Raw genomic sequence first — 22,744 nt, forward strand, 5'->3', positions numbered from 1 at the left:
AAAATCTAGAAAACTTTCTGCGGGTCAGTGTGTGTAGCTGCTCTACAGGAGTCCACAAATCAATACAAAGGACCAAAAAATGAGCATACTAGGTCCCCTTTAGATACAAAATAAGAATAATAGTTTTTATTTCGTTCCTTAGCTTTGACGCAGACAGGCCATCACTACATGAGTATGTGTGAGGGCAAACGGGCCCATCAGCCGAGCCTGCTAAATATGCATGCTCAATGGAGTCATCTCCTGGGATAGCAGTTGGTTGTCATTAACATCACGCATGACCCAGCTGACTGCAAGGCGTCTCTCGTCCCTTCAAGGGACGCTGTGACATCCACGCTAAATTCCCACAGGTCAGACTGGGTTCAGTGCTGCCCGGTGGGGTTATAATGGGGCTGGGCAAATAAAGGTCAAAGAATGGACTAATTACGGCCAAGCAACCTCCCCAAGGTGGATCTCTGCTAAACATGCAAATCCTCGTGATTAAAAACAACCCTCCTTTTGTAGTTTGAAATGCTAATGCATACTAATCTTCACAGGTAATACAAAGGGGAAAATAAGTGGTCGATTCCCTGTTGTTTTTGAAGGTTTACCCCCTTAGAAAGACAGAATGTAATAACAACATTGTGAAAAGCATTTCAGACTCCCAGAAGTCCTCACTGAATTTGTTGCGAGTATTTAGGGCAGGGCGGGGTCCAAAGTGCGGCCTGGGGGTCATTTGCATCCGCCGGCTGTTTTATTTTTGGCTCCGCAGCACATTCTACAAGTCTAATTTAAAAAAACAAAGAAAACAAAGCAGTCATTTTTACATGAATACAGTCAAAATATTAAGGGAAAAAGTTTTCATCTAACTGGAAACACTTGAATAATGTTTTTCTATAAATTAGGTTGTTGAATAAGTTATATTGGGCAAATAAAGGCAAACTATTTTGGGAATAAAGAAGAGAAAATAAAGAAGATTACTAAGGAAAAAACAGGTAGCGCTAAATCATGAATGGAGGTTCAAATTTATTTGTGGCAGACCGCCACAAAAAAAGGAATGAAAGTTAAATGTATGGGAAACATTGGATTTGTGTGCTTCATGGGCATACAGTAGAACCCGTTGGTGGGGGACAGAATTCTCGCTGGGTGGTCCAGCCCTGCCTAACCACCCACCCCCCCAATTCCCAGGGGTTCTTATCTTTCTGAAAATGTGACCAATTGAAATGAATAGTCCGGAACCAAACGTTTGGTTTGCTTTTGACACCTCCATTACTCAGCATGGCGCAGTGTTCTGGCCGGCACAGCGAGAACATCGAGCGAACATTTTTTTTCCCTAAAGCATGCAAGCGTGCATTAAAATAACCGCCTTGTCCATGAGAGCCTCACGTTGCAGATGTTAGTTAAGGAACGCCGGGGTATAATGCGACGTGACAGCCAGGAAAACAAATACTCCTACGACAGCCCGAAGTGACCTACATTCAGCATTGGAAGGGAAGTGGACCTGGAGGGGGCGTGTAGAGGCTGTGAATCATGGAGTCACACTTAGTGTTTATGATCCTCATGGAGTAACACGTTCTGTCAGGGAAACGATAGCAGGGAAATGGTCGGGAAAGAAAACAACACCTTGTGTTAGGCTCCTATGAAATCCCTATTATTTCTTCCCAAATCCCAAATTCTCCTTTTTGCCCCGTACATTTTTTATAATTCAGTTTTTAATATGAAACACTTAAATGTTTCAAATCAAACCAAGAAAACAAATCCAAAGCTCCATGGCCATGCATGCACTCCCTTCTACAAACAGAAGACATAGTAACCAATGCAACGTAACACAGTGTAAACACACACATACATCCTGAGTCGTACACGCTCGGCCACATTAGCATGCTCTACGCTAACCCAGCCAAGCTTCCACACACACTCACTGACGAGATCAGCTTTTGAGAATTTTTCGCTAACTTGGTGCCTGCTTCAACCTATTGCTTAGTTTGGGAGGGGGTGGGTTACTGTTTGTGAGGAGTTTCTGCCTTGATTGAGTGGTCTGCTGGGCAAATATTTGCCCAAACAAACATTCCTTCTCCTCACGTTGACAGCATTTCATTCACATTAAGTAAGTACGTAGATTCCCTTTTCATTGGCCAATTCTACGATTCCAAGATACCATTAATGTGGAAATTATAGGGCCCGATGGGCTCTACTGTGGCTGTTAGCTGAAAGCAAAGCTAAATATATCTTACACAGTCATTGGGCGCGATGCCTTCAGGCCCAGTTGGTTAGCTGCCTAAACGGGCATGGTGCTAGAGCATTGGACATACAGTAGTTGAACGATGTAGAAACACACTTAGAAAGCAAATGGAGCCATGTTAGCGCACCATTTCCTCTATTCAAATGTACTTACTTGCATAGCAAAATAGCTCAGTAGGGAAGAAATGATTTCACCAAATGATGCATCATTACGTCTACTTAACCTCCTGCATATAGTTGACATTTTTCCGTCCTACATTTTATTCTAAGTAGGGCTGTCAAAAATAACGCATTAAGCGCATTAACCACTTTCTCATTACAAGAACACAAGATGCATTCAGGGACGCTCCAGACATCACAGCCTGTGTGTGTATAACTAAACAGGGAGATAAAGATAAGCATACATACATATTATATTCTTACCACTGACTTTGTCATTCTTAAGGAGTTTAATAAGTTTTGAGCTTTCTAAATGTGTGTGTGTGTGTGTGTGTATATACAATAGAACTTTAGACTTATGTGGCATCTTTTAGCTTGATTGCCATATTCAGTTCATTTGGAGCTGTTCATAAATACAAATATACAGCCATGAATACAAATGCTTAGACTAAGTATTAAGTCGTTTACGTTTTTTTGCATTAGAGGCAAAAAGAGAGGATGACCTAAGTCAGCTGGGATAGGCTCCAGCATACCCCTGCAACCCTAGTGGAGGATAAGCGGCATAGTAAATATATAGCTATGGAACATCAGTCAATATCATCAAAAATGTCCGGTAAAAGAGGTAGGGCTTTTGAAAAATGGGTGGGATTGAATGAGTTAACATAATAAAAAAAAAAAATTGAGAATAAGGCTGCAAAATTTGAACCGCAACGCGGCGGGGGATGACTGTGTTCGCCATTAGGTCAGGTAAAAAAAGTGATGTGTTGCCCAGAACACTAAATAATGCAGCAAGCAAACAGATACAAATATGGAGAGTCAGACAGCCCCTCGGGCCAAGAGGGGAGACGAGTATGGGAGTTAGAGGTCTGACATGAGGCTAATGTGCTTTGGGCACCACTGGGAGAAGACGCTACACACCGCTGCTGCTGCACACATGGCGTCAAGTTGCCTTCGCCATTCTCACACTGCTCGTTTCCCGTCATTGCTTCCTGTTTGATTTCACAAAATCAATGAACCTTCCCAAAAATGTTCTTTAAGATGTCTGGTAATAATATGAGGAAAGACTTCAAGAGTTGTCGTCTACTATTAGAGCATGTCACTTTTAACACGTCTATGTTAACACGTCTATGTGCAGTCTGTCCTCGCTTGTTTCCCAGGGGAAATGTTTCTTAGTCACTAGAGCGGTATGGATGGGTACAACCAAACGACCACACCCAGCATCACAATAAGATGTTTACACGTTGCTCGACCTCAGGAATTTCAACTCAATTGTTTTGGAGGAGACATTTTCAGAAAGTGAAGGGGAAGTATCCTTATTTTGTGTATGTAAATGCAACGTACCAATCATACCTTCATATTTTTACTTCCACCAATGGATAGCATCATACCTGTCAGTATTTGATGATAAAATAAGCCCAGTGCTCTGGACAAAAACGGGAAAACAAGGGAAATTCTGATCTTCCAAAGACCCTCACCATGTGGTGCAACTGTGTACTTTACTGCCGTGCTTCTTTTATTTTGAAGGACTGACTTTAAGGGATACCGGATGAATTATGCCTGACTGTTACTGAGCAGACAAAAAGCTGTGCTGCTCCAATAGAACGAAGAGGAAACATGGCTGTTTCCCCAGTGAAAACAGGAGGATTGACGGGTATGGAGTCATAAATACATACAGTATACAGTCGTCATAAATATGATGGACAGACATGCTGGGATGGGGTCTGGAATCTATTGCTTAGAGATTTTAGATGCAGGCTGATATAATCCGATGGTTTATTTATCCACAAAACCCTCATTAATAAATACATTATACTTCTAGGGAACCTATAGCCACACACAGGAGCAAAAGTCTCACAGTATATACGTATGTCTTAAATGTCTTATTTTCTCTTATTATGGCTACTATGTGGGGTAATAGGTATAATGGTGACTATAGGGGTCTTATTTCATGTCTAAAGGGCTCTAATAACATTACAACCCATATTTAAAAGGTCAAAAAGGTTTTATATGTTGTAACTACGATAACAGTCCACTTATTAAGAAGGAATCCTACTTCGCAGAGGTTGACTTATCACCAATTAACTGCAATAACGAGGGATTACTGTCGCCATAAAGATAAGATATCTATATGGCTAGGCACTAAGGAACGACTGTAAAACACAAAAATGTTAATACGCTCCCTGGCTTTCATCTGAGCTTGCGTGCCGGTCTGATGTCATTCCCAGGCTGGATTTGGCTGAAACATGGTGCTTGCGTTGCTATATTTGATTGACACCATGCAGCACACTTAGAGAACAGATGGTGGGTATGGGTGGGTGGGGAAGAAAGAAAAAATGGTATTTCTGTCTGAGAAACCGGGACAACACGAAGTAGCAGATTGTTACATTCGGTTACTTCACACTTGTTTGGGCCGCAGCAGGTTGTGTTGCTAAAACGCAGCGTTGTGTGTGTGCGTATGTACAGTATAAGTATACTGTGTGTGAATATATGACAACATATGCGTGTATAATGATCTGCAGATAGCTGGCTGGAATGTTCAAATACATTAACCCCCTTATGTCAAAGTTTGACATCTTTGTGGGGGCATGGAAGAATTGTATTCACCCTCAATCTGATGGCTTCTCAGTTTTGTGCCATCACGATGCTATAAATTATTTGGCTATTTCTTCTATGATGACTTTCTTCAAAGGGCTGGTACAGGCAAGTATCACATGTGTGAATGAATGAATCGTAGGCCTGGAAGAAAATTGCTTTTCCACTTTTCTGGCCTATAAATGTTACAACGAAAGGTGGTGTTGATCTCGCTGCTACATCGTGTCTTTGGGGACAGTCACGTCAAGAATCATGCCTTCCATGAACATAAACGTACCCTTAAGTTTTCATTAACCCCTTTATTTACCCGCACATTCAATACTATTACATAATATTGTAACATTACGTTCTTTTTAAATTATATATATGCGCTTTGTTTTTACACAGTTGAGAGCTGTAATATATATTATAATACCCGTACACACTATCTACTGTCACATACCAGCCCATGCCTATTACATGCATTTGTAATTGTTTTCTGCAAAACAATAATTGTAAAACTACAGAAATTTGTTTCATGTCAACATTTATATTATTTCTTGTGGGAAAAATTGATGTGGTTAGCATCCGTTTCAGTTAGAGTTGGACCTTCTGGAATGAAATAATGAGGCTAACCAACGTTCCACTGTATAGGCGGGAGTAAAAAAAAAAAAAAAAAGTCATTTTTCATTGTATACAAAACCCACACTTGGACAGATTGTGACTATGGAGGAGAGCCTAAATCAGGGGTGCTCACACTTTTTCAGCATGCGAGCTACTTTTAAAATGACCGAGTCAAAATGATCTACCCACTACAAAAATGCAAAACATCTATTTATTTTCAAATGTATTGAGGATTATTTGTACGTACAATGTATGTTGATGTACCTTACATAACCAAATGAGCCAATATTGCAAAACACACATAATTAACTATTAACATTTTTTGTAATGACCTGAGTTTACTTTGATGACTTGCACTGAATTGAATCAGCCAGGGATGCATAGTCCGGACAGTAGCTGCTGATAGCCAGGTTAGCCAGGCAAACGCACTTCGAAAAAGACATTGTGGAAAAAAAAAGTCCACCTCCCATTCCGTATGGAAGTGATATGTTTTTGCCTTTTTACTTGGTCCAGCTCCTTCACTCATTTTAGTGACCATAAACTTTAGCGAGGGCTTAAAATCTGACGCAATTCGCCGACTAGCTTAGCACTTTGCATCGTTGTTTACGCATGGGCGGTGACCTAAAGGTCAAAATTCAGTTGTCATCTGACTGGTTGTCCTGTATGTCAATCAAGTAACGGGGATGGATGATAGGCTGACATCGTAAGTTCTGCTGCACTTAGAGACGTTGTTTGATTTGATTGGTCGCCCGAAGGGCAACATTCAGTTGTCATCTGAATGGCTGCCCTGTATATCAATCAAGTGACGGCATTGATGCTGGGATGATATTTTTTTAATGTCACGCCGCGATCGACCAGTACCACCTTCGCGATCAACCGGTAGATCGCGATCGACTTAATGAGCACCCCTGGCCTAAATGGTTGAAGAACAGTTTTATATTTTACAAGCATTTTAGTGCAAAAAATACCTTAATAAGAAGGGGTTAAGGACCTACTGCAAAAAATGTTAACCAAGGATCTTCTATACGACGATCTTCTATTCTCCAGTTTTTAAGGAACTGGTAGAGTTTTTAGGAAACGAGTCACTCACTAAACTCACATGTTTTGCAGTCTTAACGCAGCCAATTCCACATCATGTTTCCGTTTCTGTCCTAAGGATATAATTGTATCCTTTGCGCTGCTGGAAGATATTGGCATGTGGACTAAAGGAGATTAAAGGCATCTTTGCAGTGTCGTAGTCATCACTACACTGCAACACATCCATTGTTCCCTCACAGAGCTCCAGACTGCGACTAAATGGTTGAATTGACTAAGATATGAGACAGTGCGAGTGAATTTTTCATCTATGCTCATGTGCGACTAGGTAAAAGAGCAAGTTCCGTATGGAGTTGACCAGGGATGACACTTATTACTGTGAGAATGAAAAACAGTCTGAAATGTCTAGTCGATTGACAGCTTGTCACAGTCTAACGCTATTGATGCCAAAGTGGGTGATCACTCAACCTTTGACTCGCACTGAAGTTTGACTATTCTACCGTCTTTGTTTACACATTCTGCCTGGCTCCACTGTCTCTTTGGCTGCCTAGAAGGCATCCATGTGGTGATTTTCCCAGAAAATGGCAACATTACCAGTTAATATGCCAATTTTATTTTATTGTTATTGAATATTTATGGATAGAAACAATGTACATACAGATACAGAAAACATTTCTCATTTACTGTTTGAGTGAGTCCTGTACATTCCAGTGTCTAACCTGCTACTTTTTTATTAACCTTGAACCCTGCGGCTAATTTATAGCAATATTCTAATCTGCTTTACTTCAGAACTACGACTAATAGTTTAAATACTCGTGAGTAAGTGAGGAAATGTAGCTTGTTCATTAGCAGGAGTCAATCACAAGCTATCAGTGCAACGAGCCAACTCATTGGAATTATCACAGTACAACAACATAACTCGTGGTGGAAACATTAACACAAATAACACATTATGGCAAAAGATTTAATTTGATTTTGAAGTCGTATTGGCAGATATTTGTATATTTCTGGAAGTATACCTTTTGAGTGTTAAATTGCTGTGTGATGAATGTTTGTAAGATGCTTGAGTAACAACCTCCTGAAATTTCCTGTGGGTTGACAACAGGGGCGTCACTAGACCTGATACTGTACTGGGGCACACCTGGGGCACAAAAAATTCATGAGAGCGCGCAAAGTGTGCAAGAGAATTCAACACGTATTTATTATCAAAGAACATAAATAGATCTTTAAACTATTCAATCATATCAGACTATGTTGTTTAGATCTTTGATCAACCACCTGAAATGTACTGCGCTAATGCTTTTGGCTGACTGCGTGTGTTGCAGGGTCCTCCAGCAACACAAAGCTGCCCGGCAGATGCCTGTCTGTAAATCATGCGGCGGAAAATATATCGGCGAATCCCCGCGCGTATCGGCCGATACGATTCAAGTAAAGAACGCAAATATCGCCCCGATATATGTATCGGTCGATCCTTACTCAAAATCATCATAGATGCAGAGTTCAGGATGCTCAGGATGATGGTTCCTGAGCAGAACCAGCAGACCACAACCAACATTATATTTCATGCTGATGAAACTCACTGGAAGTTCCCCAGACAGCTCGTACAGCAAATTAATGTAGTTGTCTTGATACAAGGAATAACATTAGCTAACTTAGCATTAACTTAAGACAGACTTCTGTTGCCTGGCTAGCTAGGACTTCACTTACTTCTCTCATTCCTTGCTGCTTTGTCCCTGCTGCGGACGAATAACCTTCTGATATCTATCTAGAAGTTACAGTTAGATCAAAATCAAAATCAAAATAGTATATTTAACAAGTTGTTGTCGGCTAACATTACCTTCCTCACGCAGTGATTCTCATCGCCTGCCTCTCCCTCTCTCTCCCTCTCTCCCTCACTTTTTCTCTCTCTCTCAACTTCGAGTTGACACAGATTATCAGCTGAAGTCCCTACACGTTAATAAATGACCATATTAATTAACCATGTGCGCATTGTTTATGTGGAGTGAATACAGCAGCAATTAATTACCATACTAGGTAGTATGTGCCTTACACTTAAAACGCTGAAGTGATTCTTTTTTTTTATTGGTGACATTTTTACTGGGGCACTGCAGATCAATACTGGGGCACGTGCCCCAGTGAAATCTGTCTGGCGACAACTAGCGGCGTCGCTCATCTTGATTTTTTTCATAGCTCATGGCTAGCTTCTGTCAAATAATGAGCTTCTTGGTCACGCCACAATATGCCATTTTATGATGTGGACACGTTTGGCTTATACACCGGTACGGCTTATATAGGTTCCAAATAATTTTTTTCCCCTCAATGTAGTGAGTGCGGCTTTTACACCGGAATAGTACAGTATTTATCAGTAATTTATTAAAAATTACAGGAAATGAGAGTACTCATTTTCTAAGTGGGTTTTGGTGTGTGGCTCCACATTTTTGGCTTGCACTCCTAAAATTTTGGGTTAAGGGCCACTGTGCTCCTTGTAAAAAAAAGTTGGTCTGGCGCCCTGCCACAGTTATGTGGACGCAACACCAGGAGACCTTGGTGCTGTCAAGCCTCACAGAGCTGCTGCTGCACAGACACAAAGAGTCAAGGGTAGCTCAAACTGGCTGAGCCATCTAGTTATATCACAGAACATGTCCAGTTACATTTATTTAGTGAAGGTGATTGAAGCCTGGATCCATGTGTAGCAGCTGTGCAAGGTACACGGAACCAGAGACTGCGAGACATCTGACACCAAAGACACATGCGTCACCAGACCAGCCTGACACATTATCTGTCAATCTCCCCATGGCTCGCTCCAGGCACAAAAAAAAAGTTACTTGAGTTTGCAGAAATCGCACAATTCCACAGGATCACAGTCGTGTCGGATGACAGGTTTCTTTAAAGGTTATGAAATGTGCTTTAAAGGGTAGCTAAATAAATAATAGGTAGAAACAGTTTGCACAAAACATACGTGTTTGGTTGAGTGCCTCAAAGACATGAAGGCTTGAGAAGCGCACTTCTTAGTCCCAACCAGCAGAGGCGCTGTTATTGATTCAGTCTCAACTAGTTAGTCTAGTTCAGAGGTCGACGTCCTTTAGCATCAAGAGAGCCATTTTGCCTCCCCTTCCAGTAAAGAAAAATGGTCTTGAGCTGCAAAACACAAGACAACCAATAACCTTCCAAATGTTTGAATCCTTTTCAACTTATCTTCTTTTGTGTCTGTTATTATATGGGAGCCAGGCAACGACATTTCGTTGGCAATTTCACTACTGTGTTTTTGTGCAATGACAATAAAGGGAGTCTATCTATCTATCTATCTATCTATCTATCTATCTATCTATCTATCTATCTATCTATCTATCTATCTATCTATCTAAATTCAAAGAAAAGGATAAACACTTAACTATGTAAGCTTTTTTTTAGTCATTCCCCTGTTTGTGGAAAATTGTTTTTTTTTTTAAATAATCAACTTTAACTTAAACTTTAAAAACCCATCAGAGTTCATATATTGGCCATCTCTGTGTGGAGTTTGCATGTTCCCGTGCATACATGTGTTTTCTCCAGTTTCCTCCCCCATTCCAAAAACATGCAGACTCCAAATTGTCCATAGGTATGAATGTGAGTGGTGCCCTGTGATTGGCATGGCGACCAGTCCAGGGTCTACCCCGCCTCTCGCCCGAAGACAGCTGGGATAGGCTCCAGCACCCCCGCGACCCTCGTGAGGCTAAGCGGTAGAAAATGAATGAATTAATGACTTGACTCATTGCAGGCAATTCAATGTACTTGCGCTGAATGAATGTCATTATTCGCATAATGGCGATGTTTGTTGCCATTGTGCTGGTCCTGTTCTTGACTGTCTTTTCACGGAGGAGCATTTCTTTTTAAATTCGGGGAATAGATGGTGATATTTGTATGAATCATTTTTTTATTTATTCTCCATCTGTGAATGACTCAGGGCAGTCACAACACTGGCAGCTGTAGTTCAGTTTGGAGCCTTCATCCACTTCTTGAAAGTGTGTTGGCTGTGCTCAACCATACGTAGTAGTTACGAAATCGCCCCCTTAAACCCAACTGCCGTTGGGTACTTTTCAGAAAAAGATGGGTCCTTGTTTTGAAAATGTCTTTCAACTTTATATTTTCTGTTCTTTCAACCACACGGCTGGGTAAGACAGCATCATTGGCAGTGAAGGAATATATCCATTCAGAATAGAACTGTACTGTCTTCCGATATTTATATTTTTAGGGACGTAGTCGTGGTTATGGATATCTTACAAACTGAACAAACTGACCCCTTCCCTTACTCATCCCAATCAGCAGTCAGAACACATTGCAGATGCATTCACTGACTGGTTTTCTTTTGGAAAACGCACATTTCTGCCTCACAGAACTCGATGTGAGAGTCGCAACAAGGAGACTGAAGAGCCGCATGACCAATAGACCACTGGTCTAGTTAAAAGTTGAAAGAACATGATTTATTGTTAGCTGACCTACATGGCCACAAAATTTGGCACACACCTTTAGGGGACTGGCAAGCACATGTGTGTAAAATATGAGCAAGATTGGCTGAAAAACCTTGCTGCGAACAAACAAAAAAGGGTTGGAACTTGGCAACTAATTGTCCATAAGTCATAATACAATGTTGAGGATGTCTGTATTACATGTACTGTAGGCTAGCATGTCTTCCCAAGTCATTTCAGTCATGGAACTCTAGAACTCTTTGCCCCATTGACTCCGTGCTTGCCCTGACCTTCCCAGTTTCAAAAAAGAACTAAAAACCCACCTCTTTAAATCTGTTTTTAATGTCAAACTTTTTATACCTGACTGCTGTGCCCCGCGTTTACTCTTGTTTTAGCTGTGTATTAACGAATGGATGTTGTGTTTTAATGTATCTTTTACTCTGTTTACTTGCTTTTATTCAACTCCATTCTTCTGTAAAGTGTCTTTGAGTATTTTGAAAAGCGCTATACAAATAAAATGTATTATTATTATTATTATATTATCATTATGTGCATATAGATGGACAAGGGATATTGAAAATGTATGAAATGTACATGGGACAAATTCTTTAGGTGCCATCACCAACTACTGGACTCACATGCATTGTACAGTCTTCCTGCATTTGTGGCATCTAAAGGGGCATCTATTATGCTCATTTCGGGGCCCTTTGTATTGAGTTGTGGACTCCTATCGAGCCTGGCGCCCTAACCAGCACAGAAAGCTTTCTAGATCTTCCAAAATCTGCACCTATTCCAGCTGTATTCCTTTGAATTTCGTTCTTCCCTCGAAAACGGTCTGTTCTAATTTTTGCCTCCAGGCACGCCCACTCTACTCTGGTTGGTCACACTTCCAAGTACTCAGGAGGACTTCCGGTGTTGTGCCATTGGCTGCCAAACAAAACTTTATAAGGGTTGAAGTAAGTAGCTTTACCATTTTAGCGTTTCCTACAGCATCAGTAACGTGTAATATGGTCATTACACATTTTTTTTTTTTTTAATGGGACTGCCAATGTTTTAAAAACCACTGATTGTGATGGGAAATGGCTGTTAGCAATCTCGCTCCCTGTATGCACATCTATAATGCTACACTGTAAACAGAGAAGCAAAGCTTGGGGGAGGTCAGGGAGCGTATCCGGCCTACAGTGCATGCCCATAAAAGGAAGCCCGGCAATCTATGACATCACAAACCGGCAGTGTTAGAACGTTCTCTGAAACAGAGCATTCAGAGCCATCCCAAATGTCTTTCAGGGCTCACTTCCAAATGTGCAAACCTCATTATCTGAAACTTTGGCATCGTTTAAGACGAGAATACAACGTTCTAACTACATTTATAGGTCAGCATAATAAGTCCTGTTTAAAAAAAACATCTTGCCTTGGTCTCCCCGGTCCAAACCCCTTGATGGCCAAATGAGACTCAGATGTTTAAGCAGAGAAGGACACCCCCCCTCCACTTCCCATCTTGCCTTGCAGGGGAGGTGGTATTGCATCCGTGTATCTCTCTCACACACACAAACACACACACGCACGCACACACACACATGCATGCATGCATGATCGTAGGAACTGGCAGGAAGTTTAGAAATGTGCCAAACTTCCGTGGCTGCGGAAGCTGAGGCAGGAATGATTTTCATGAGGAAAGAAGAAAAGCGTGTGCTGATCCATCAAAGCGAGCGCTCCCAGTTATAAATAAGCAGCACTTGTAACTTCCTCTGGAAGTGAGACGGTTAGGATTTACTGTATCACCTGATATTTGGCGCCGCTCCAACACTGACAAGATTTTCTCCGATAGGCCTGTGAGGTTTAAAATATAGGACTAAAAGGGGGGTGTCATCATCTGGTGCTGCCCAGTCTTGCTTGAACAAAGTCCATAAAGGCCCCCTTTCACCCCATAAATTCCCTGACAACTGCGGCAAAGCTCCCCGCTGCTATTTGATATGTCCCATTTGGTTCCCATGAGATTACTCCAGTCATGCTGAGGCTTTTGCTGAGCGATTGATGACTTGTCAGCGTCAACGTCAAGCTTTTCCACAGTCTCGAGACAGACTTCCAGCTCCCAGTCAAAAGAGATCAAATCCAAGATTCAAGGCCATGTCTTACAGCTTGACATCGTAGGACACTTTCCAACATTATTAGCATACTTTTAAGACGTTTTCTGTACATTCAACTTGTTAGTTGGCCATTCAAGGTCACATAGGGTCGTCACTGCCTCACCACGCTTAGCACAACCACATTTACCCGTCCACTCTTGGAATTTGAACCTGTGACCTTTTCAACACAACTCTTGACACTATTACACAGCTAGTCAACTGGTGGCCGGCGGGCCAAATACAGCCCTGGCATGAGGACATCACTTCCAAAATTGGGAGCGACTAACACTTTTGCAACAGAATTCAGAGTGCTGTCATATACAGTGATAAAAAAAGGATTAGTTTGGACAGATGATAACAAATATAGCTAATAAACGTTTAAGAACTGATATCTAGCAATTTCCATGGTTTTCTTGATAACCAAAATCACTTCAGTTCTTACATCAATAGCTATGGCATTGTCCTTGACAAAAAATTATACTCATATGAGCTATTTTTGTGGTCACCATTATATTTGTCCAAATAAAAGTACCTTTAGTTGTGCCAGGCATTAACCTGAAGAAACAAGGATGGTCTAACCATTTTTTTCCATCATTAATGAGGATCTTTGACTTATATTTTTGCAGTCGGCCCTTCAAAACAGCAGCCCGCTCCTTTCATATAGAGGAGCTTTGACAAGTGGAAACATGTTTTTATCCATTTAGTGAAGTAAAACTATGAAGGTATGAGAGTTTCACATTGACATGATATACAAAATAAAAATAACAGTAAGGGAGAAGTCCGGCAGCCCGACACAGTCCCGAGCTGTCTGCAAATGTGGCCTCCCAGAACAAGTTAGCAGTTGCAGTACAGAGCCCTGCACTATTGTGCAGGCATCCCACCCCCCTCCTGTTCCCCTTGTCTCCAAACTCACCAAGCTGACTCTGTTTTTCCCAACAAGTGGACGCCAGGTTGGACAGTTCCTTATATTTCTCTGCCAACTGGAGTTTGCCGTTATTCAGGCGTGGCCTTTGGGCCAGACTCTCGTCCGCCACGCTCCTATTGGACGCCAGCAGCATCTCTCTGTCCACTTGAAGCTCCTGAAACTGAAAAAAAGACAAAAAGAAGGTAACTGGACAGTCACGATGTGAGATGGCGTGATGTGAACGAGGCCACGGCAGTTTGTTGCCTGCGTGTTTCTGTCACTGGAAGCTGCCCCAGCTCATTAGTGTTAACAGCCTCGACCACCTTGACTGTGCCCTGCAGAGCTTTGAATCGCTACAAGACCGTGACCATTTTTACACTACACAGCACAGAGAGGTCAATGCCGTCTTGGATGACATGTTTCAAGTTGCCCTCTACAATCTCACAGTCCACTATTAGCCAGGAAGGTTGTTTGGTACACAAAAATCATCACCATTTTCTACATGCCAAGAAGTGAACCTGTTGGATTTTGGAGCAAATCCAGACTAGAGTGTGAATATACGAACTCTCGCTACACACTGGATGGGTTATTTTTGAAAAGCAGGCATCTGTGGACAAAGTACCATAAAAGCACAAGAAGAAAGGCAAGGGCTCCAAGGTTTGTACTTTATGTACATCCAGGCTTGACGTGTTGACAAGGGCACTTTGATGTCTTCCAAAATAGTCAAGATAGTCTAAATAGTCAGCATGCCAAAATGACATTTTCTGGGAAAACAAGGTATAGAACGTCCTTGTTTAGTTTCGCTTGGAACAAAAGGAAACTGATTAGTGCCCTTTTGTCTCCTATCCTCCGAGCCACATATTGGCATGATAATCTGTTATGCTGATAGTACCTCCAAAGGCAAAATATTGCCTGGACAATTTCATGTGTGCGTGGAAGAAGAGTAACTGTCAGTAGGTCGTAGGAAAACTGTATTAATTATTAAAATACATTCCATTGAAGGCCAAACAATGCACTCCCTAAGCCAGCGCTATTTAACTGGCGGTCTGGGAATGACATCAGACTGTCGAGTTCAGTTAAAAAAAATTTCAACAGCAGATTCTTAACAGCAGCAATCCTGTCTCATTGAGGATCTTTAGAGATGTTGATAGGTTTTCCATGTAGTGAGTCCCCGGGACCCACACAGGTGGTGATTTGGTGATTCAAAAAAAAATGTATTTCCTTCCATCCATTTTCTGTACCGCTTATCCTCATGAGGGTCGTGGGTATGCTGGAGCCTATCCCAGCTGTCTTCGGGCGAGAGGCAGGGTACACTCTGGACTGGTGGCCAGCCAATCACAGGGCACATATAGACAAACAACCATTCACACTCACATTCATACCTATGGACAATTTGGAGTCACACAGGAAAAGTTTCTATTAAAAACTGCATTTTATGTTCAGTTGTGTTGTCATTGACTAATATTAACATACAGTATATTTATACATTGTATGCATCTATATTGCATATAATATATTTGTTCATTACCTAACATGGTTTTTCAACTCCTTTTTAAGATGTGGCTGCTTTTAGGCACAATTAATTACATGTAGATGAAACCATGCCAGATTATGCCTATAATACATTATTGTATATATATATATATATATATATATTTTCCAGAAAGGTCACACTAGCCTTGCGTAGTGACCTCATCATTACATTACTTTACATGACAGTGCTGTGATTTTATGAGACCAAAGTGTAAAAGACACGTCATTGGATTGTCTTAAAATAGCAATGAAGTCGCTCCAACTTTTTGTGAAATTTCAGTCCAGTATTTGGCTTCAGATTGTGTTAAAACCTTTTTCAAAAGCTCAACTCTGTCACCTACTGAGGCTTGAAAGCAGCAGATGCAGATAAGCGGGTGGGCGTTGCAGGAAAACATTTTTCAAAAAGAAGAGTCTTATCTGTGTGGGATGATTGTCTATGGCAGATATGTAGTGTGTGTTACAGTCGTGCCATTGATTTCATTGACTTCCTTCGCTGCCAAGTGACTTTGCTTCACTAGATTCCCACAGACGATGCGCTTCCCCTCAGTTGATTCACACCCTATTTTCATAGGGGACTGAACATCATCATATTAATGGACAAGAGACGACAAGAGCGGAGCTCATCATTTCTAGTACTAAAAACAACTCCCAATTGTGCCCCGAGTGTCATTTTTTTTCATGTTCCGTGTCGACTCTTGTCAGTGCCGCTTTACAGTCACAGCTTCTCAATCCAAGCAAAACTCCCCCAAGTCCCTACAGGCGGTCATTTGATGAGCTCAAACATGAACAGACATGACCATTAACTCTAAAAAAGCAAGTTTCACCACATTAGAATGTATGCGGTAGTAGTTGTAGTAGTACTAAGTCCTTCTTTTGACCAAAGTCACATTCTTCAAATGTTCTGCGAGCAAGATGGCTTCATACACACCCTTTTGATGACCCGGAAAATGCAAGACAGATGCACGGTGCACTTACTAAAACAGCCTCTGGGGGTTTTAGTGACTCTTAGTGACGGCACATGAGCAAGAAAGGTGTGAGTAAGCAAATGTTCAGTAGACTTGACTTGGCTAATGACTTAGCTTTTTCAGAACGCAAGGACCAGAGTTCAGACTTCTCCCTGCACTATTATTTCTGGCGTCCACACCGAAAAGTGTGTTTTCAGCATTTAGTGTATTTCAAATTCTTTTCTGCAAGTTAAACTATAATGGGCTCCGCACAGAGAAGGCAACGTCACTTCTTGTCGTTTCAATGGAACCTGTGTGACAGGGTGATTCTTGAGAGTCACCGTCCAGCCAAGCAACACAGGGAATGAACGTGTGTTACATTTTCGCAATGCAACGCGATCCCATGAAGTTAAATGCTCAACTTTGAATCGTTGTCACCCAGACGTGAGCCAGTCAGCAGGAATTTCACTGATCAACCAATGAGTGGACAGGATGCTATTCAGTACGCTCTCAATAGCATCGTAAACATGAAGGAAAAATAATATCGCTGTGTCAGATTTCCTAGAGTTATGACATTTTTAAAGAGATACAGTGGTACCTCGGTTAATGTCCACCTACGTTTTCGGTTAACAACCAACATTTTTGCTAACATTTTTTTGCATGTGATCACGCAATGCATTGCGGGCTGTGGACATTTTAGGACAACAGCGTTTGTGTGGAGACTTGTACAGATACGTATACACGATGTTACAAACACATGGACCGCAAAAAACAGAAAGGCAAAGGTGCAAGACGTTACAGACTTTGCAATAAATAAGATAAAAGAGAGGCTGCACGGCGGCGAGTGGTTGGCGTGCAGGCCACACAGCTAGGAGACCCGAGTTCGATCCCACCCCTGGGCATCTCTGTGTGGAGTTTGCATGTTCTCCCTGTGCATGCGTGGGTTTTCTCCGGTTTACTCCCACATTCCAAAAACATGCAAGGTTAGTCTATATGTGCCAGGGTGTACCTCGCCTCTTGCCCAAAGACAGCTGGGATAGGCTCCAGCGCATCTGCGACCCTCGTGAGGATAAGCAGTAGAAAATGAATGAATGAAGATAAAAAAAGATCACTTTAATGTATGAGGATCCCCCCCGGTCTGCTGGAGACTTGTGGAAACACAAGCCGGTCCGTGGGTCCAAAAAGGTTGGGGTCCCGTGTTCTATATGACGGGGGTACTTTACTGTTTTTAATTACCAACATCAAGAACACCGAACTCACAGATCCTCGTCAACATAATAGGTTTACTCTTTCTCTTTCTTACAAAAGGATGTGACATTTGACACCACGCTGAGAGGAAAGGGATTCCAATAAACCACAGACGTTGTTGACGTTCATCCAAAATCCTAAAAATGTGCGTGATGGCTATGAAGTAAATTTAGTCACCCGAGGCTGACCCTGCTGACTTGACAGAGCTCAGCAGCAACAGCTGGACATGTCCTGGAAAAAGTACATGTAAATCATTTTGTGTGCGCGCGTGTGGGGTCTGTCAGCCAGAGTCACAAGCCCACCATTCCTAACACATGGTTACATCTGTGCTGCATGTTTAAACAATGACCCTTTTCCACTGCACGGTACCTACTTGGCTTGCCATGACCCTACTTGCTGTCATTTCTATTGGATGACGCAGAAGAGACAACTTCAATAGTGCTTTTCTAGATAAGGGCTATTCAACAGTTTTTTTTGGCAGTTGGTCCTTAAAAACAGTACAGCGCTCCTGTCATATAAGAACATATATAAGAATCTTTGTCTACCGTTTTGGGAAATAGGTCAAAAAAAAAAAAAACAGCAGAGGGCGTCTGTCATATGTCAGCTCTTTGACTGGAGTTTTTGGCAGTATGTCCTAAAAAACAGCAGGGCACTCCCGTCAAGGCCCTTTCTCTAGCGTTTTTGGCAGCAGGCCCTCAAAAACAGCAGAGCGCTCCTGTCATTTAGAGGATGTTTGTAAACATGTTGCTTGTCTTTACCTTTATGACTATATTCTGCAGAACGTTATATGTAAGAATAGTGAGGAGTGAGGTCCGACCTTTAGTCCGTAGCTTTCTGGAAATGTGACCCCACTCCCAGAGCAAATGAGGCCCAGTCCACACACAATCGTTCCTGGGATTTTTTTAGTGGGTTTGTTCAGACTGTTCCAGATTAGTAAATAGTTGTATCTGATGGCAACGAATCACTAGGTGAAAACCTTGCTATACACAAGGTCAGAGCTCACGTCTAGTCACGTGACTGTGACGGGGTTCAGGGCACCCAGCTTGTTGTTTCCATGTAGAAAGAAGAACCTCTGCTTTTAGCAAACAATTACGTCTCCGACCCATCGCTGTCACATGACCGGTTTGATCGTTGATGACAGGCCAACATGAATATTCCGACAGGCGTGACTCACTGCAGTCGACATTCTCCTGATATCTTGTTGTGTTATTGTCCAACATGACTTGCATCCTGAGCCTACATGAGTCTACACGAGTCTACACAAGCCTTGGAAAACAAAAGACAACGGATTTATGCACATGCGTTCGTTCTCCTTCTAGAGTTTGGTGTGTCACACGTATTACACGCAGGGCTCGACAATAACGATGTACCGATGGCCCGGGGCAAGTTAAAACAAAATTCGGGCAAGTAAATCCAATCATTAATATTCCCGTCGGGCAAGTGTACTTTAGTATGCCATACTGCCAAGAGTTTTTTTTAAAGCAGTTCTTGTTGGGTGTTGGTAAAACACGGACTGCGTAATTCCGGTGGTAATTTGCAAAGCAATCCTTGCAAATCTTGAAATGGACCAATCAGAATCGTTTATTTAGACCGCGGTCCGTAATCCACAATCCGCGTTTTACCCACACCTGTTCTTGTTCGCGATCAACCAATCAGCGATCGTTTTACTAGGAAAACATCTATCATGGCGTCCCTGCCAACATCGTCTAATTCTTCAACAACTTGTGAAGGAAAAGAGCAAAAAGTGATGAAGCAGTGCCTCCTAAACAAGTATTTTATTAGCGGCAGCAAATCAAATGATGGCAAAGGTGAGTGAATCACATTGCTGTGACAATTTGAAGTGGTCACAATGAAACACCACCCATTAGATCCAATACCAAGTGCTGATTTTGCACAAGCTACAAAATCTAGCGGTTCAATTTCTCTGTGTATTTTTCTCACCTTTGCTTCACAAATTATTGTTTGACCATTGAGCTTTTTTTCTGGATTAAAAACACTTTACTAGTACACAAATGTGTCTATTCAATAATGTTTCATTGTGGTGCACAACTTATAAATATCACTGCTTACTACGACTACAATGTGTAAGGTAGCATGTCTGAAAATTTGTGGAGATTATGTTAAATACATCTCCACAAATTTTCAGACATTCCTCCAAATACAATGCATCAGTACTATTATCTGATGAATTATCAGCATATATTGATATATGATATCATTATGGCACTTTTCATTTTACATGGGGAAAGTTCGGGCAAGTAGTTCTCACCTTAAGGATTCCCTATGGGCAAGTCATTTTTGTTTTTAACGTAGAGCCCTGACACGGTTTTGACAGTCTGTTCCCGTCTGGATACAACTATTTACTAATCCGGTACAGTGTGGTTGTGATTTTTTTTTTCAAGCTCCCAAAACATTTTTCAAAACCCAGGAACGTTCTGTTGTGGACAGGACCTCCGAGATGACAAGCCCAGCAGGAGTGCAATAAAGATGCAACAGTATAATGTGATTTAATCAGCTTAATCCTAACAGTCTGTGATATGCATTAGTGATCAGTACAAAAGAGGATCCCTCGACGCCAGTAATGTCATCACAGACACAGCCTGCTCTCCACAGTGGCATCTACCGCAATGCGTGTGGAACTCCATTGACAAACCGCTCGGTTGTAAATTACACCTTAACCCTCAAAGCTGATCAGTCACCTCCATTCAAATCATGCTTCTCCCCCACCCCCAGATAGCCAGATGTCCAAATATCCAGATATCCGGTACCACACCATCATTTATCATGAATGCAAAATCCCCAAACCGTAACAAACAAAATCATGTGTACTTTTACTTTGAATTAAACATGTTCGAACAACGTTCAGGTCGGTTTATAAATAGACGCCTTACAGCTTTGAAGTTGCCATTCCTGTGAAAAAAATACGTCCAAGTTAGATGAAATTAACGCCGAATTGTATTAAATAAGACAGCTACTGTGGCTGATGAAAGCTTCGTGTAATTGCTGAAGAAGTCACAGGCAAATTTTAGAAAACAGTAAAATGGGGAAGATTTCAATCGGGGTTCTCCATCAAGAGACGGGAGGTGGGGGCTTCCAGCACTGTTTTGGGGCCAACATCGGGGCTTCGAGCAAATATGGCACAGTAAATAAAGACACATGGTAAATCCACGAACGATTTATATTGGCTTAGAGGGGCTAAATCAAGACTTAATTAGGGTAAAACGTATTGTACATCTCACTACTCGCCACGCAGACAATCGACTCGGCATCAAGCGGATTTCACTCCAATAAGCCTTTTGTGATGATGAAAAACACATTGTTGTACCTTTCTTGACTTAGACTACACAAAGACAAAGCCAGCACACAGTTAGCATTGCAGGGCACGAGTGAGGAAGGTGAGCTGAGCCGATACCCACCTTCTCATCGAGTCGAATGATTTGCTCCATTTTGTCGTCGTTTTGTAAAAGCTCCCGCAGTTCGCCGGTGCTCAGAGCCCTGTACCCGTCCGGGCAGGCGCTGGACTCCTTCGAGTTGGACATGTTGGTCCTCCAAAAAGCCCCAGGAGACACTTGAGGACACAGTAAAAGAAAGTCCACGCTGTGCTTCACATCTCGCTCGCGGTGGAATGCGAATGATCTCAGCAGTCAGCCCTGCCGCGTGCGGCTGAGCTAAGCGAGACACGCCGCTCACCGCATCCGGGAACTCCCTACCAAAATAAAAGACAGGAGTTGCAGTCATTCAGTCATTCCGGGCCCAAATTGTAGAATTTCGGTCTATTATTCCATTCCCTTATTACACTATTAAATTATTTGGGATTCTTTCTTCCAAATTTGGACCTATATTCACACAGTATTTATTGAACATTTCAGCGACTTCATTCATATTGTCATTCAATGTTGTTTTTGTTCTTGTCTAATAGATTACTGTAATATTCTCTCTTTTATATTCTTTATATATTTGTTAACATGTTTTTGTGCTTATTTTCTGCTTCTTTGTTTTTTCTATAATAAATCTCCTTTATAATGTGCTTTTCGTCTTATAAGCATTTTGGAGACCTTTTGTCATCCGTGGTTGATTTCTCTTCTTTTGTTTATTACTCAATTCCCTCAATGGACCGTGCTTATCGTGCAGCTTCATATCAATATTTAGAAAGCATTCATATGCCTTGACATTTTTTTCTGTTCATAGTCTGTTTTTTTATATTCCACATTTCTCTTCCTATAGCTTTCACTGTAACTTCTAACCACTGGAAGATGGTCATTGATATTGTTAATTAGTTATGAGTTATTATCTAAATCATTAGTGACTATATTAATCAATTAGTGTGGCACAGTGGTCGGTTATGCTGTTTGATCTGGTGATTTTAGTATCTACAAAGTCATCGACTATCTTTGCTGATGTGGACTCAGAAGATCAATATTGAAGTCTGCGCATACAAATATCCTGAATAATTGATAACTTAATGTCAGCTTTAATATTATGATTATATTGTTCGCCTGTGTAGTAAAACACTCATGTCTAATCTATGTACATCTTTATGTATATAAGGTATGTGCAGTAATGCCCATTGTTATTTACTTGTCCAGAATCAATTAGATTGCATCCATTTGATGTTACAGTACATGTTTGACTAATTACTGATCTCATTTTGGCCTCCTCCGGAGGTCCTTTCAGCTTTGTAAATATTGTACAACTATTTTTTACAACTATCAACCTCTGTTTTCTCAACTGTCCAGCCTGCCAGGTGGTTTTGGTCAGATGTTCATTAAGGAAAACATTTGTTCCTCTCAACTTTTCACCTTGTTTTCCCTTTGCTTTTGGTTCATAAAGCTCATTATAATAGCAGATGTGGTGTTCTTATGTTTTGTGGGCAGGGGGTGCTAAGCGTCTATTTCCCGCGAGTGCCCTTACTGTGAAGAAAGTTCACTACTTGCCTTA

General features: G+C 41.6%; 1 protein-coding gene across 1 annotated transcript in view; it reads right to left on the minus strand.

The window, feature by feature from the left end:
* The window catches only part of vps37d (VPS37D subunit of ESCRT-I), a 35,317-nt gene extending 13,845 nt beyond the window's left edge, over nt 1-21,472 (minus strand). The window contains exons 1-2 of the mRNA XM_058086595.1: nt 21,223-21,472; nt 14,091-14,262 (exon numbers count right to left, since the gene is read on the minus strand). Coding sequence (XP_057942578.1) covers nt 14,091-14,262; nt 21,223-21,345 — 295 coding nt within the window. The 5' untranslated portion in view covers nt 21,346-21,472. The remainder of the gene's footprint in view (nt 1-14,090; nt 14,263-21,222) is intronic.
* Between the last annotated feature and the right edge of the window lie 1,272 nt (nt 21,473-22,744).

Source organism: Doryrhamphus excisus, chromosome 11 (assembly GCF_030265055.1).
Source record: "Doryrhamphus excisus isolate RoL2022-K1 chromosome 11, RoL_Dexc_1.0, whole genome shotgun sequence".
Taxonomy (NCBI): Eukaryota; Metazoa; Chordata; class Actinopteri; order Syngnathiformes; family Syngnathidae; genus Doryrhamphus; species Doryrhamphus excisus.